This window comes from Staurois parvus, unplaced genomic scaffold, assembly GCF_062004578.1.
Source record: "Staurois parvus isolate SC_StPar_1 unplaced genomic scaffold, SC_StPar_1.0 ptg000734l, whole genome shotgun sequence".
NCBI classification, from domain to species: domain Eukaryota; kingdom Metazoa; phylum Chordata; class Amphibia; order Anura; family Ranidae; genus Staurois; species Staurois parvus.
Window position 1 is genome coordinate 1,164,359 of NW_028318530.1, and position 14,768 is coordinate 1,179,126.

General features: G+C 37.8%; 1 protein-coding gene across 7 annotated transcripts in view; it reads right to left on the bottom strand.

Annotated features, from left to right (window-relative positions):
- LIMCH1 (LIM and calponin homology domains 1) overlaps positions 1-14,768 on the bottom strand; it is a 370,228-nt gene that overhangs the window by 95,641 nt on the left and 259,819 nt on the right. For all 7 annotated transcript variants that reach the window (XM_089654009.1, XM_089654005.1, XM_089654006.1 and 4 more), the window contains 2 exons: positions 13,459-13,569; positions 6,983-7,178 (listed from right to left, as the gene is read on the bottom strand). In XM_089654009.1, the coding sequence (XP_089510135.1) occupies positions 6,983-7,178; positions 13,459-13,569 (307 nt within the window). The remainder of the gene's footprint in view (positions 1-6,982; positions 7,179-13,458; positions 13,570-14,768) is intronic.

The window sequence follows — 14,768 nt, forward strand, 5'->3', positions numbered from 1 at the left end:
GAGCTGTCTGGGACATCTGAAAAAAATGTCTTCTTTCTAAAAAAGGGGTCATTTGGGGGAATACTTGTACTGTTCTGGTGTTTTAGGGTCTCAAGAAATTAGATAAGCAGTCAGGGTTAATCAATTTTCAAACATACATATCATAGTTTGTAGACTCTAACTTTCACACAGACTAAATAATATACACTAATTTGTTGGGGTTTTTTTAACAAAGAAATGTAGTAATACACATTGGCATAAATTTATAAAGATTATTTTCTTGCAAAAAGAAAGCACGTTTTCCCCCCAAAATGTTTGGTATTTTTCGCTTATATAGCAACAAATGAAAAACCCAGTGGTGATTAACTGCTTCCATACCGGGCATTTTTACCCCCTTCCTGCCCAGGCCATTTTTCAGGTTTCAGCGCTCTCACACTTTGAATGACAATTGCGCGGTCATACAACATTGTACCCAAACTAAAATTTTATCATTTTCTTCACACAACTAGAGCTTTCTTTTGCTGGTATTTAATCAACACTGGGGTTTTTATTTTTTGCTAAATTAACAAAAAAAGACCGAAAATTTTGAAAAAAACAAAAAAAAACGTTTTTCTTTGTGTTATAAAAATTTGCAAATAAATAATTGTTCTTCATAAATTTAGGCCAAGATGTATTCTACTACATGTCTTTGGTGAAAATAACCCAAATTAGGATGTATTATTTAAAAACATCCCTTTTGATAACGTATGCTTAAACGAACCGCGTCAAGAAGGAGCCTCGCTACGGCATGACATCACATCATTTCATTCTGACTGGTTAGTGATACTAACAGTACAAGGCTTTATGCTATCTCTATGCTTGCCTATTCAGTTTTAAGCTGCATGCCATTTTATATCGGGATACATTTTTACAGGTGTGTACACCATTATTTTACCTTTTGATTTTGGATAACTTCCCAATAAATATAAGCTACACTATGGGTTCCTATATATTATTTGCTCCACCCCTAGGACCCAGGTGTGATTTTCCAGCCCAGAGGAAGGAATTTTTTCCTGTGACCAGACCATATCACAACACAGCCCATATAGGGGACCTCTGATCGACATCGTTAATGTCCAGACTGACAGAGGAGGAGAATCCTAGACCAGGCTGTACTCCATAAGAGGTGAGATCCTCAGACTGATGTATATGATTAATGCGCATTAAGATTGCGCTTCTGGTGAGTTTGCAATCTTACTATTTTTATCGCACACCACCGGATTACTATTGCTTCACGTTGGGGCCGTTACGATGTGCACTTGATTCTCAGAATTACTCACATACTCATTGCTGGGATTTCACTTTGATTATCACCAATATATTTTTAGAACAATTTATGGGACTTTTCTTCGTTTTATTATATTCTGAACAATGAATATTGTTATTATCCAATAAGGATTGCTATTTCATTAGTTCTTTTTAGTCATTTTAGATTATGACAGTATATACTTTTTATGTGCTGCACCTTTTCTGATTTGATTTGTCTTTTGAGAGGATTTGTGGTTCCTTTTTTTGGTGTATTGGCTGCTGTTCATTTAAGCGCTCGCTGAGTTTTCCCTGTTTATATATAGGATGTATTATTTAGTTTGTAGGACAGTTATAGAGTTCACAAACTATGGTATATATCTGAAAATTGATCAATCCTGATGTACTGACAGCCAAACTAATTTCTTGAGGTCCAAGAATGTCAGAACAGTACAGATATCCCCCAAATGACCACTTTTTGCAAAGTAGACAGTCTGACGTATTTCATAACAGGCATGGCGAGTTTTTTGAAGTTGTACTTTTTTTGTCATAATTTTTCGGAAAATTAAAAATATTATTTTCACTATTTTTTTTTGTACATACTGTCACCAGTGCAGTACAGCATCATCATATAACTGGCATGGCGGTGATCAGGGACACTGACTGGTGACAGTACAAAAAAAAAATTGATAATTTTTTTTAACTTTTTTTATTAGTTTTAATTTATTACATTTTTCTCTTTTTTTTTAAGATTTTTTTTTTTTGTATTTCACTATGACCAAAGTAGTATAATGTTACCATAGTAACATTGTACTACTTTGGGGAAGTGATCAGTATTTTTTTTTTTAACACAATTTGCTTATAGCAAAGAATTACTTTGCTATAAGCAAACATTTACCTGAATGTTATCGATTCATTCAGGGTTATTTTTATTTGTGCTTAGCTGTGATTTGGCCACGGCTAATCACATGACACAGCTGGGCTGTGATTGGCCCAGCTTATGCATGTGATTGCTGTGACCATTCACAGCTAGACACGCTAGTATACAATGGATGGCATGAAAGGAAGCCATCCATTGTATACAACGGTCATGTGACCTGTTGTGATTGGTTACAGCAGGTCACATGGTACTGGAAACGGGGCTGTACACAGATCTGTCATCAGCTGTGTCCAAGGTACACGGCCAGTGACAGATCGCGTTGCAGAGCGGCCCTGCGGGCAGGTGCATTGCGCACGACTGAAAGGATGCCATATAGCGTCCACCCGGAGGGATGAGCTGCTCGCCCGGCCGCCATTTGGCTATAGGCCGAGCGGCAACTGGTTAAATACCAACAAAAAATTATAAAAATGTCATATGGGTACAGTGTTGCATGACTGAGTAATTGTCAAAATGTGACAGCACTGAAAGCTGAAAATTGGCAGGGGGTAAAAGTGATCAGTATGGAGATGGTTAAAGGTACCACACAAGACAAGAAAATCTTAAAATATATAATATTAGTAACAAGGTTAACAGTATTAAGATCCTTAGGATCATTTTAGGATCCATGCACTTTTAGCCCTGTTAAACATGAGGATTTTAAGTTCGGATTTTCTTGTCTTGTATGGTACCTTCAAAGTCTGAATTTTTGTTCTTTTTTTAAATTTAATTGACAGTTACAGATGTGGTACTGGTTGTCCCCCTCCTTGTATGTATTGTAACTGTAATGACTCCAATAATTTTGTACGGCGCTGTACAAATTATTATACAAATAACAAATATAACTATACAAATACTGTATAACAACAACAATGGTTGAATGCAGGCGTTCCTCTTCAAATGTTGCCAAAGTAAGTTTAGACAGCAAAGTCAGTCTCTGTAAAAGTTGCGGGTCTCATTCTTGTCATGAGTTCCCCAGCAGAGCCATTCAGCATGATTTAATTGTCTGTATTTTATTTTAACAATGCACAGCTGGTGCTCATGTGTACAACACACATTATTTAAAGTGTTACTAAACCCAGGACCCTGCATTCACTATATCTGGTCCCCCACAGTACACAGAACATGGAAATGCAATTATATTGGTAAATATAAACTGCTAAATACCGTTTCAGCAGTTAGAGCAGTCTTGTAACTTCTATCAGTGTTCAGAAGAGCACTGGTTAAAACTTGTAGGAGGAGTTTTCTGCTATAGGAGGATGCAAACCCTCTGTTTGGACAGTGCTGATTGGCCCTGTGCTGATCACATGCACTCTTCCAAGCAAAAAAAAAATGCTCTAGCAATACACACTAACCTGAGAATGTGCTTGTGGCTATGGGTTCAGTCTGTCTTATCGGCTGGACATCTGAACAAGAGGAGGGGCAGAGGAGTCAGGATCAAACAGCCTTTTTACACAATGCAGAGGATTAACCCCTTAGGTTCTACAGTGAGTATAACAAGCATGCTTTACTGCAGATACAGACTGCTTTTACAGTTAGGTGTGTAGCCAGTTATTTCTATAACACCAATTATATGCTGACCAATTTGCAATTGGAGGATGGATTACAGTTTGGATACTCTATCAGGACCTACATAAAACACTTTGTAGCTATGTCTGTAACAAGTACAGTTGCAGAACTGACACATAATACTCAACACATATGAAGCACAAACTGAATACTGTATATAGAATAGTTCATAGTAGACAGAGGTGCCCATGATATATTTATTCAGTCTCAAGTACCTTAGACATAAACTGAATAGGTCCTGGAAGCAATCTTCAAACACATTACTGGATCAAAGGAAACCTTGATAGCTGTGTTAGCAACCTCAAATACTACACTAAAAAAGGAATTTTACTTCCATTTAAACTTTAATAAGCAACTACACTAAAACAAATATCATGTAAATATTGTAGTGTTCGCTATTAGCTTGCTTATAAGTGTCTATAAACTCCTACATACATACATACTCTTACATATACATACAGTATACCCAGTGAGGTGACTGATCTCAGGTGATACAGAGTTGAAACAAATCCTCCTACATAATTTGTACCGGTTTACCTGCAGCCCTCTCTTCTCTACAACCGTTTAAAGCCCATAATTTACACAGTTTGTCTAAGCTTTTAGAAGGGGGGGGGGGGCTGAAGTTACACTCAGTGAGAAAAGCTGAGAGCTGATTAGAGCTAAAGGAATCCCTCCTCCTCACACAGCACACATCAGAGCTGATGCTGTCAATCACAGGCTGTTTGCGGGAGTTCCCTCCCTGTCACCTTTTTTCTCTTGGTGTCAGGAAAACTTGTCAAAAGAGACCCACGCAGACAGCAGTGGAAGGAAGAAGCAGTAGGAAATGATACTTAATGCTCTGGATTGAGACAAGTACACACTACAGTGGGATATGCTTTATTCATGTTTCATGTTTGAGGGTTACAACCACTTTAAATATATTGATCCATAGAGAAGCCTCATACTTCTGAAGTTTAATCCCTAAACAGTTTCTCTTTTCAGGAACATACTTGTTACTACACCGAGATCCATTATTGAAATGGCATCATGTTTATAGGCCAGTATATCATCTTGTGATGTCTGCTATAACATTACTGCCTAGGTACACCGGGTGCCTCTATGTATTATTCATGCCTTTGAGAGACAATTGAGGACCTCAGAATTCAGTCAGAATTTTCTGGAAGCTTGGGATAACAAGCAGAGTTATGTAGCGATGTGCAATGGAAGCCACTGAGTATAACTGAACTCCTTGTTGCAGGTTAGCGACTGTATATAGGAAGAACCCCATCCCACTAAGCCACAGGGGCCGACTTACTAAAGGGATATAGACTGTACTTTGCGACTGCTGTTGCTCTCGTTTTCTTCAGAGCTTACCGAATGTGGTGAAGCTACACTTCTTAAACAATACCCAATCAGGTTCAAGAAAAATCATAATTAAAAAAAAAACAGCATTTCTGCTTGCACATGATTGGATGATGGAAATCAGCAGAGCTTCACCACATTCACCAAGTTCTAATGAAAATGAGGGCAAATGTACTTGCAAAGTGCACAGTCTAGTTGTCTTCAATAAATCAACCCCACAGAACAATGTTAATACATGTAGAAAATTCTCACACAAGCCATATAAGGTAGCACCTGCTGTCCTGGAGCAAGTTCCAGCTGAGCTGGGACACAGACATAAAATATGGACAGATGTACTAACCTCGCCGTACTATATGCAAAACTTACAAAAAAAAAGTTTTGCTTTAAAGTTAATTATTAGAAGAGCAGTAAGCATACAAATACAATGTGTTTTAAAAAAAATATCTGTACTAAATCTCTACAAAGGTAATTGGAAAAAAATGGAAAAATTAGAGTTACACCTTTACACCCCAGCACTTAAACACCCCCCCCCCATAAGAAAGTGTTGATTGTTTTACACAAGTTCCATTTCACCATGCACACTAGAGTGAGAGCAATATTTCTAGAGCCACAGTTTATTGTTAACTCCAAACTGATGATGTACAGGCTTTTAAAGCATTGCCTATGGACAGTCTTGAGTACCGAAAGTTTTCGTAGACAAGCTTAAGCCTTGACATACTGGCCTCTTTACCCAGTGCAACCCCATATTTTATTATGTACCAAAAAATTGCGGTAATATATTGCATTTGTGCGCATTAAAATTCACTTTAGTGTATTTCTTACTGAAAATAAATTTTGATAAACTGTTGTCCTAATAGTACGAGAAAAATTAAAAATCAATGGTGAATACTATCACTATGTTATTCTTCAGGCTCTCTGCTTTCAGAAAATATATGTTTGCAGATTTTAACTGATCTTCAGGCCTAATATGTGTAATGTAACGTGTGCAATAAATTTCAAAAAAGGCTGTAGCAGCGAAAGGATTAAATATAGCTGAAATCTGGGAAAACTGCTAAATACACAAGTTAGATATCCATGAGAGATGTTTTAGCTGCTTAATGATTTCTATTTGACAGTCCATACAGTTTCAAGACCTACAAATCTTTGCCACACAGCAGAGCACTGTCTAGCAGGGAATGAGGCCTGATCTTTTTCTGCTGCAGTTTCACTTTCACTTACAGACCTTCCTTATCCCTACCCTGTGACTGTACAGTGAAAAGGAGAAGCAGTAGACTGATTAACTCATCTCTCAGTTACTCTCCTCTCTCTCCTGCTATCACCATGACTCTTTGCACTGCAACACACCTGACTGGCTTCCTTGTGCTGCTTCTCACTCTCCCTTTCAGATTATATAGTGGACTGCAAAAGGCTGATACGAAATCAAATACCGAAAATTGCACTGATTCATTTAATAAATATATTTATTAATATATTAATGATTACAGAGCTGCTGCATATTTTATATCTGCCCACAGTTCAGCTTCAAGTGACCCGATCATCATGTAAAGTAGATGAAAAAACTTCATGCAATGTTACAGGCTAGCAAACCACAAACTTTGAATTACATGTGTTCCTTAGAACAGAACACAGTAGGACTTCATTACGTCAACTACCCTTGATAGCAAAAAACAGATTGTGTTTGGGATTCCTGCCATACAAAGTTGCACAGCATGAAGAATCCTTCAGAAAGAGGCTTGTTAAATAGTTCTACCAAAGAAATGTAAGGTGTAGTCTTTTATATTAGTTCAAATTATTATGTTGACATTTTAACTCTTGCATATGCCCATCACTGGGATAAAGGCCAGATACTGCATATTGTACAGATACTCTGGAAGAGGTGTAGATCTTACTTACCATCGCTGCTCCCTCTCAGCACCACATCTGGAGATGGCGTCTGTTGTGAGCGTGAACCAAATGAATCCAGACTGTCAAAGGAGTCGTCTCTGCCATGTCTCGGTGGGGACAGAGAATCGCTTCTCTCAGAGTCCCAGCAGTCAATGTATCCACTGTCACGGATGCTTCTTTTAGGGCTTTCCATCTCTTCGTTTTCCTAAAATAAAAAAGGCATAACCATGAAAAGCTTCATTCAAGATCCAATTTTATCAAATTTCTATGGCACTGAAACAGACAATTTACACTTCATATCTTCATTTTATTAATTTTCCTAAATGTTTTATCAGGTTTGCATAAACCATTTATTACAGTAGGCATGTGCCTATAGGTAACAGACAAAGTGTCTTTTGCCTGTACATTTATTAGAAACACATATGTTATGATCAGCAGCAAAAATCTTCTCATATGAAGTGTTGTGTTACACTATTTGATTTATTATTATTTCTCTGTGACCATTACTTGTTTATTATTGCTCTGTGTCTTTAAGCTGCCTCCTCCTGTCTAAGCTGAGCTCTTTCTCTCACCAAACTTGTGTATACTCCTCCCCCCTGCCTCTCGCTTTATTCATTCCACTGAATCCTGTCTTCCTGAATGCATCTTTCCATGAAGCTTACAACATTGTTTTTCAACCTATGATTATTCTCCATTAAACGGAACATTCGTATGGGTTTCCTCATCTGACTTCCTCAACATGTGAGTTTACTCATTGAGTTAAACTGTCTGACCCGATCCAAGAGATAAATTCAACACACGTAGTATAGCTGTATACATAGCTGGAAACAAAGTTTAGTATCTCATAGTTGAGTCAGAACATGAAGTTATTTGGCCATTATCAAAGTAATCTAAATCTGATTATAACCCCGACAGCAAGGAGATACTCTGTATTAACAAAGATGATCCCACCACAGGAATGTTACTTATGGAGCTGAAATGTGTGTGCCTACAGGCCTTAGCGAAGCCCAGTTCTGAAAAAGAGAACATGTGAAGACTGAAGTGCAGATTCCTCACAATGCCACCATATTAACAGCTACAAACATAGTAACTGTTGGACTGTAAAGGGGCCTGAAAAGAGCTGGAGGGAGACCCCAGTGGGTACCGTAAAAGTCAAATTCTTTATCAATAAGCAACCAAGCCTACCTTACCACTGTTGGTCATCTGGACCTCTACAGAAATTACAGATACCAGTATAGACAGTTTAATTTTAAAGAGCTGTGACTTGGAATTAGGTTCAATTACATCAAGTACTCACGTGGAGCTAATAGACAATTAAAGAGGGAGAAATCTTTTTTGGGCACCAATTCACAAAAAGAACACTGGGGAACTGTAGAAAGTACAGAGAAGCGCAACCAAACTAAAAAGAGGTATGGAAGAGCTCAGCTATGAGGAATGATTAGAGGAACTGAATTTATTCTCTCGAGAAGAGGAGATTAAGGGGGATAAGATCAACATGTATAAATACATCAGTGGTTCATATAGTGAACTCTGTGTAGAGTTATGCATGTAAACAATTAACCCCTGATAGACATTACTGCTGCTCATGCTGGCCGACAATCTTGCATACTAACAAAGACTTTCCTTTCCTTGAGGAACTGTATGCTTGCCTACTGTCAAAGCTATTTATGTAGTGACTCTACTGTGGTATCTACACATATGCATCTACTTGATTTTCCACATGCATACTTAGCAGATCTCTGCCTAACTGCTCTTGACTTACAACAATAGCTTTCTAAAGCTAACTTACATATGCTGTGGAACAATCGTTAAGATTTCGATCCATAAATTGAGGAATGATTTATACAGTAGTATGTCAAATATAGTCCACATCTATAGGAATTGGTGGAATTTTTTCCAATTCACATTTTCACTATCAGAGTTATTTAGAGCTCACGATCACAAGTGCCGCATTATTACATAGTAATGACATTTACCAGACATTGCAATCCGGATTGCATTTTTAATTTAATTTTTTAATTGTTTTTTGGCTGACATTTATGTGAGCCCACGATTGGAAGGTATCACAAATTTTCTTTGCTATAGTTTTGTACTCATTACTGATCAATTTTCAATAAAGGTTTTTGTATTCTTTTTCAATTAGCTACTCTGCATGGGTGATTAAGTATCTGATTTTATCAGTCTGTTCTTTACAGCTGTTGCATTTTTTCAATTTTAACCATTACCTACTAAATCAAAAATGAAAGAAGGTTTTGGCTTTAGATGTACTTTAAATTGAACTTGACTTGAAAATACATCTTTGCTAGCATGCTCAAACAGAAAAATACCTTCTACATATCGTATGCCTCTTCAGAAAAAAAACAAAACCAAAAAAACCAAACCCTCATGTTTTGTTTCTAGGGTATACCTTCTAACCTGCTGCCTTCCACACATGTGCACAGCAGCACAAACTCCAAGCTTTTGTCAAATGCTGAAGAATGGACACCTAGAGCTATGCTGTTATACAGCCACAGGATCTTCCACACCCACAGAATGGCCTTATAAGAATAGGTGCAGAAAGAAGACAGTGGGCTTCAGGGACATTTCCCAATATTTACAAAGGGACTTTCATTTTACTTCATAAGGTTTTTGTTACAGTTGCACTTTGGAACAATTGCCAAAAAATATATTGGTAAATAAAGCAATAAGGAATTAGGATGGGATAGATGCCTGCATAAAATAATATGCATCAACTCTCTGCCAAGTTCTGACTGCAGGGGATCGAAGGCGCTCTTCGCTGACCCACACATATTGAAAACAAGAACAATGGTTGCCTTTGACTGCCCAGCACTTCTACATTTTTCCCAGGGCAGCCAGTACTCAGCCAAGTGGTGAAATCCAGAGAAGGAAAGGTCAGTGAAAGACATCCACATTCTTATAGAATAAAACCCTTGTCGACTACAGCATCACTTAGACAATAACACAGACAAGAAAACACAATAAGGACACATATAGTGACCTAAAATAGTGAAAACAGCATTATGTAATGCCACCACTGCAAAGAGAATGATTCAAGGCAAGATAGATGCAAGAAACATAGCAAAGAACTCCTGTCTAAACAATAACCTGTACTTGGACTGTGGTGAAGGAACGGTTAAAATTCGAAATATTCTGTATAAATTCTGTTTTGGGTTACTTATAACATGCAAACAGGCTGCCCTCATAATCCTCACGTAGACAGACGACATCTTTTGCCCCACTGATGACTAACAACAGTATAGCATAAAACAAAGCAAAGCAAAAAAACAGAAGAAGAACATGAACGTTATGAAATCTGGCAGCATTAGTGTCCTTATTACACATAACTAATTATATCTGAGTTGTAGCTATTAAATAGGAAACACTCATTGCAATAGACATAAATGAATTAGACTGTTGAAGCGGTGCCCAAAAAAAGACAAATAGAAGGCAGATCACTAATCATCAGAACATCCTGTTGCACCCCTGCATCTGGTCTTTTTCCTGTTTCGGATGTAACATGCTTTGTTCTCCACTGTTTCTCTATGTTAAGTGGTCATCTTGGTACAAGCATATCTTGGTTCCGCTTGCCCATCTGCGGGCCAGCATAGTGAGTGCTGCTAAGTAGAGGGGAGGGACTAAAGCGGACACATGCTCTCCTCCCCATCTTGCTTCTGACCCGGAACTGACATGTATGAGGTCACTTCCAGGTCCCCATTGACAGTTTCCCCAGAAAAGAACATAATGCAGTGGAGTAGGGGGGAGTCATGCAAGGACTCTTAGAGAACCTATCACAAAAAAAATCATCACATAGGGGACTTTTTGTCCACTATGTGATGAAATTGTTTTTCTTTTAATTGTATAAAAATTAAAGTTACACCCAAGCACATAAATCCCCCCCCCCCAAAAAAAAAGATGCTTTGAGGCCCCCCCATATATACGCACATGCAGACGTAAATGCACGTGTTGGGGTGCCTACGCATGAAACCGTTTGAAGCGTTGCCTATAGAATGTATAGGGTACTGAAGTGGCTCCTAACTTTGTTAGCTGGCTCCTAGACTCAAATACATTTTTCAAGCCCTGTGATAGATGCTCTGATGGCTGGTGGAGATAGGGGGGATATTCAAGAAACACCAGGAGGGGTGCAAAAAGCACAAATCCAGAGTAGATGAGATAAGAAGCAGGAAGCACTTTGCATTCTAGGTCCTCAAGTACAGCTTACTCTCCAGCAATTAAAAGAGTGAGCAGGACAGTGGTAACATCACAAAGTCTCATTTCAAATTTCATTAGATAATAGTCAAAGGCAGACATGCCTTAGATGATCTCACAGTGCAGGTACAGGGTTCTGGGGCTTAAGGCATAGGGGTGCCTAGGCACAGAAAGCCAACTGCTGTATTTTGTATTTTGGAGTGTGGTGGGGCAGTGGCGGGGGATGCGGATTCAAGACAAAAGTTAAATCTTGTAGGGTAGTGCTTAGACCTTATTCGCATTTCTAAATGTTACCAATAAGACAGAAAATCTTTCCTTCAGGTCCACCTCAACCTTAGGAAGCATATGTTAATTTAAAAATATAAAGCAAGTAAAAAACAGTGTTGAGGTGACATGTGTCAGAAAACTATCCAACCCTTCACAGAGTAAGATTTTTTTTTTTTTTTTCTTTCTTCGGAGGAGTTTTTTGAGTTTACAGAGCTCTCATCCCTTCACATGCTTATTTACTTTAGAACAGTACTGGGATTTGAGTACATTCCACTGAGAAGAGGCCTATCAACAGCTTTTCATAGATCTTTTTAGATCTGTTCCAATTGTTAAGTCAAACATATAAATGTTTTCTTAGCAAGCATATCTTAAATAATATATTAAACTATGGCATAAAAATTATTGTGTATGATGCATCTTGAACAGCCTATCAATAGGAGAAATAGCCGATTATTTGATTGAGATATAGTAGGAAATGTAAATACCCACTGCTATAATATAATGACTATTACTAGAAATTCCATAAAGAGTTTAAAGTAAATAAAGAATAATAAAGAAAATAAAGTATACTTAAATGACATTTCCACTTATGAAATTTCAGGTCAGATTTACAGGCAAGCAATGGTTGCTCAAAATATGAAAGGCATGAGCTTAAGGAAATAACTCCCTCCATTTGCTCCATCTCTTGTTTGGATTAAGAAAAATTCATAGACAAAGCCTAGATTTTTACTTCAAGGAATGGAAGCAGAAATAGTGTTCAGGCAAATAACATTTGCCTGAACACTGTTTTTATAAACAATAAAAAACCATAGATTCACAGAAACAACCCTGTTGAAAACCAGGTCTTTTTTGATTGTAGGTTTGGTTTAAAAAGCAAATCCTTCAAAACAGATGCCCCAGTTCTTAGATGGAGCTTGGCAGGGCTTCTGCCTCCTACCAAATGTCTGTTGCTATCCCTTGTCCCTTGTCCCATCCCTGTCACATCTGGCTTGAGTGTAGCATTTCAGACATTAATTAAAATTAATTGTTTATGGCAAAGTCACTAGGCTCCCTTTACCAACTTTTTTTTACTGTGTACTTCTAGGCCTTGAAACACCTTGGAATGATACCTACAGGTATGGAAGGTGATGGGATAGTGGTGCACAGGAATCCAGGGGAATCCTCAGATTTGGGACATTGGCAAAATGCTTTGAGCATCGTGCACTGGAAGAAAACAATGTATTGGACTCTCACCATTCTATTCTTTACATATGGTTGAGCCAGCTTTCAGAGCTATTCAGTTTCATTAGGAGGGCATCCGCCCCCACTGTATGGTGTGCTATATGCTGTTTGTTAATAATTTCTATATAGTATTGTATGCTGTGCTTATATAGTCATATGTATGAGGTAGGCTGGTTATTGTTCTCCAGCTTCTACCTGTGTTTTCCTATATAATTTTGGGATGCGGCACATAGAAAAATTTTCTTTCTTCGGGATTAAATAGTGTAAATTGCAATTTGCATTATATTGTTAAGCCCCAATGTTCCATGACCTATTTCTAGAATTAAGTAGGTGTGGCCCACATTAAACCCAACATGGCACGCAAAGGACAAAATGTGGCTCCCTTGAAGATTTAGTCTTCTCAGTTTGGACCACCATTTTATCAGAGTTTGACATGTCTGATATAGACCATACCACCCTTTCCCAATGGTCTCCTTTCCGTATTGTGTCCCAGATACTCAACAAAACAATATATTTATCATGGTGGGGTTCATGCTATCATGGCCAATGGGTGAGCCTGTTGCTTTGGAATCTGCAGCTCATGCAGAAAATTAATTTCCTCTTATGAAATAACATGTCAGCAATCTTACAAAAAAAAAAAGTCAACCTTCTGCTGACAACTGTGCTATATTTTATTTTCTAGTCTGACACAACACTGACCTTGTGTTTTATCAGTAATTCAAAATTCTCAGTTTGCCAAATATTTTCTTTTGGCTTCTTGAGTTATGTCATAAAATATATAAAAACCATACCTTCCTCATTTGTGCCAATAAGCCTTCAAATTCTTTCAGGTCCAGGTGATTTCCACTGTATGATGCACAGCTGTTTGCCGCTTTTCCTAGCCAATAGACAGTGACGAGTACCTGCAACAATAAATAGTATTTCAGTGCAAATAGAAAGCTGGATCACAGGAAGATTTTGGAGCCATGTGAACTGGAGAACACCAGAAACTGGCAGAGAGGAAAAACTGTAATAAAGTTTCACACTATTGTTTGGTATTTTGAAACGCATCCAGAGCAATGACATTTTGCCAGCAATAAAACATAAAATGTTCTGTTACAGGGTTTGTCCATGAAATTTGCTGGCTAAAGCCCTATTCAGCTTATCATTCCATTATGTGATGCATATGTATAGTAACTGGGCTCAGACAGATCACATTCACATATCTGATACAGAGCAGGAAGGGCTGGAGTAAATGTATGGTTCTAAGTCAAAGTCGTCTTTCAGACATGCCTGAGATTAGATAGTCTGGCTCTTAGTGGAAGACAACGTGTCAACACCTCTCATACTAATTTATCAAGTTTAGTTGTTACCACCACCCAGCCAAATACAAAGTCAATGGACCTTTGGGGGGGGGGGGGAATAAGAAAAGGAGGTGCTATTCACAAAAAAAAACAAAAAACAAAAAAACAGGCTTCAGTATGCATAAGTGGACAAATGACTGATTAACTCAGGGACATTGCTGCACTGCTGATTGAATCCTATGGATATTATGCTCTTCTATGCAGTTTTATACAATAAACTCCTTAAATCTCTGTGCCAGTTGCATCACGTTGAAATGACATTGCTTTACATGTATTGTACAAAAATAGACACATGCACAGGTTGTACTAGACAGAGCAGTGCCTTTATTCAACCTTACAAACTATGTACATGTTGTGGATGCACCTGTGATCATATGAAGTACCAGGAAAAAACATACATGTAATATCCCTCTACATACTGTAAACGCAAATTTCTTATGTTAACTTTAAAAGAGGTTTACCTTGACACCAAAGGTTTTTACATAAAAAAATTAGTGACTGTATGAGCATTCCTTTCTAGAATTCTGAATATATAAACAATGATATCAGAAATAAATAGTATATCTTAAAGCATTAGTAACAAAAAATCATTTTATTGCAGCTCACCAATACTTAGATGTGGTGGCTGCATTGGTTTTCTTTTTTTTAAATGCTTTTTCCCCCCCTTTACTTTGACCTGGTAATCAGGCCAGTAAGTCTTTCATTTTTCAGCATCCTTTAAATGGTTAGTTCACCTTTACCAAAAACCTCTATGCAGA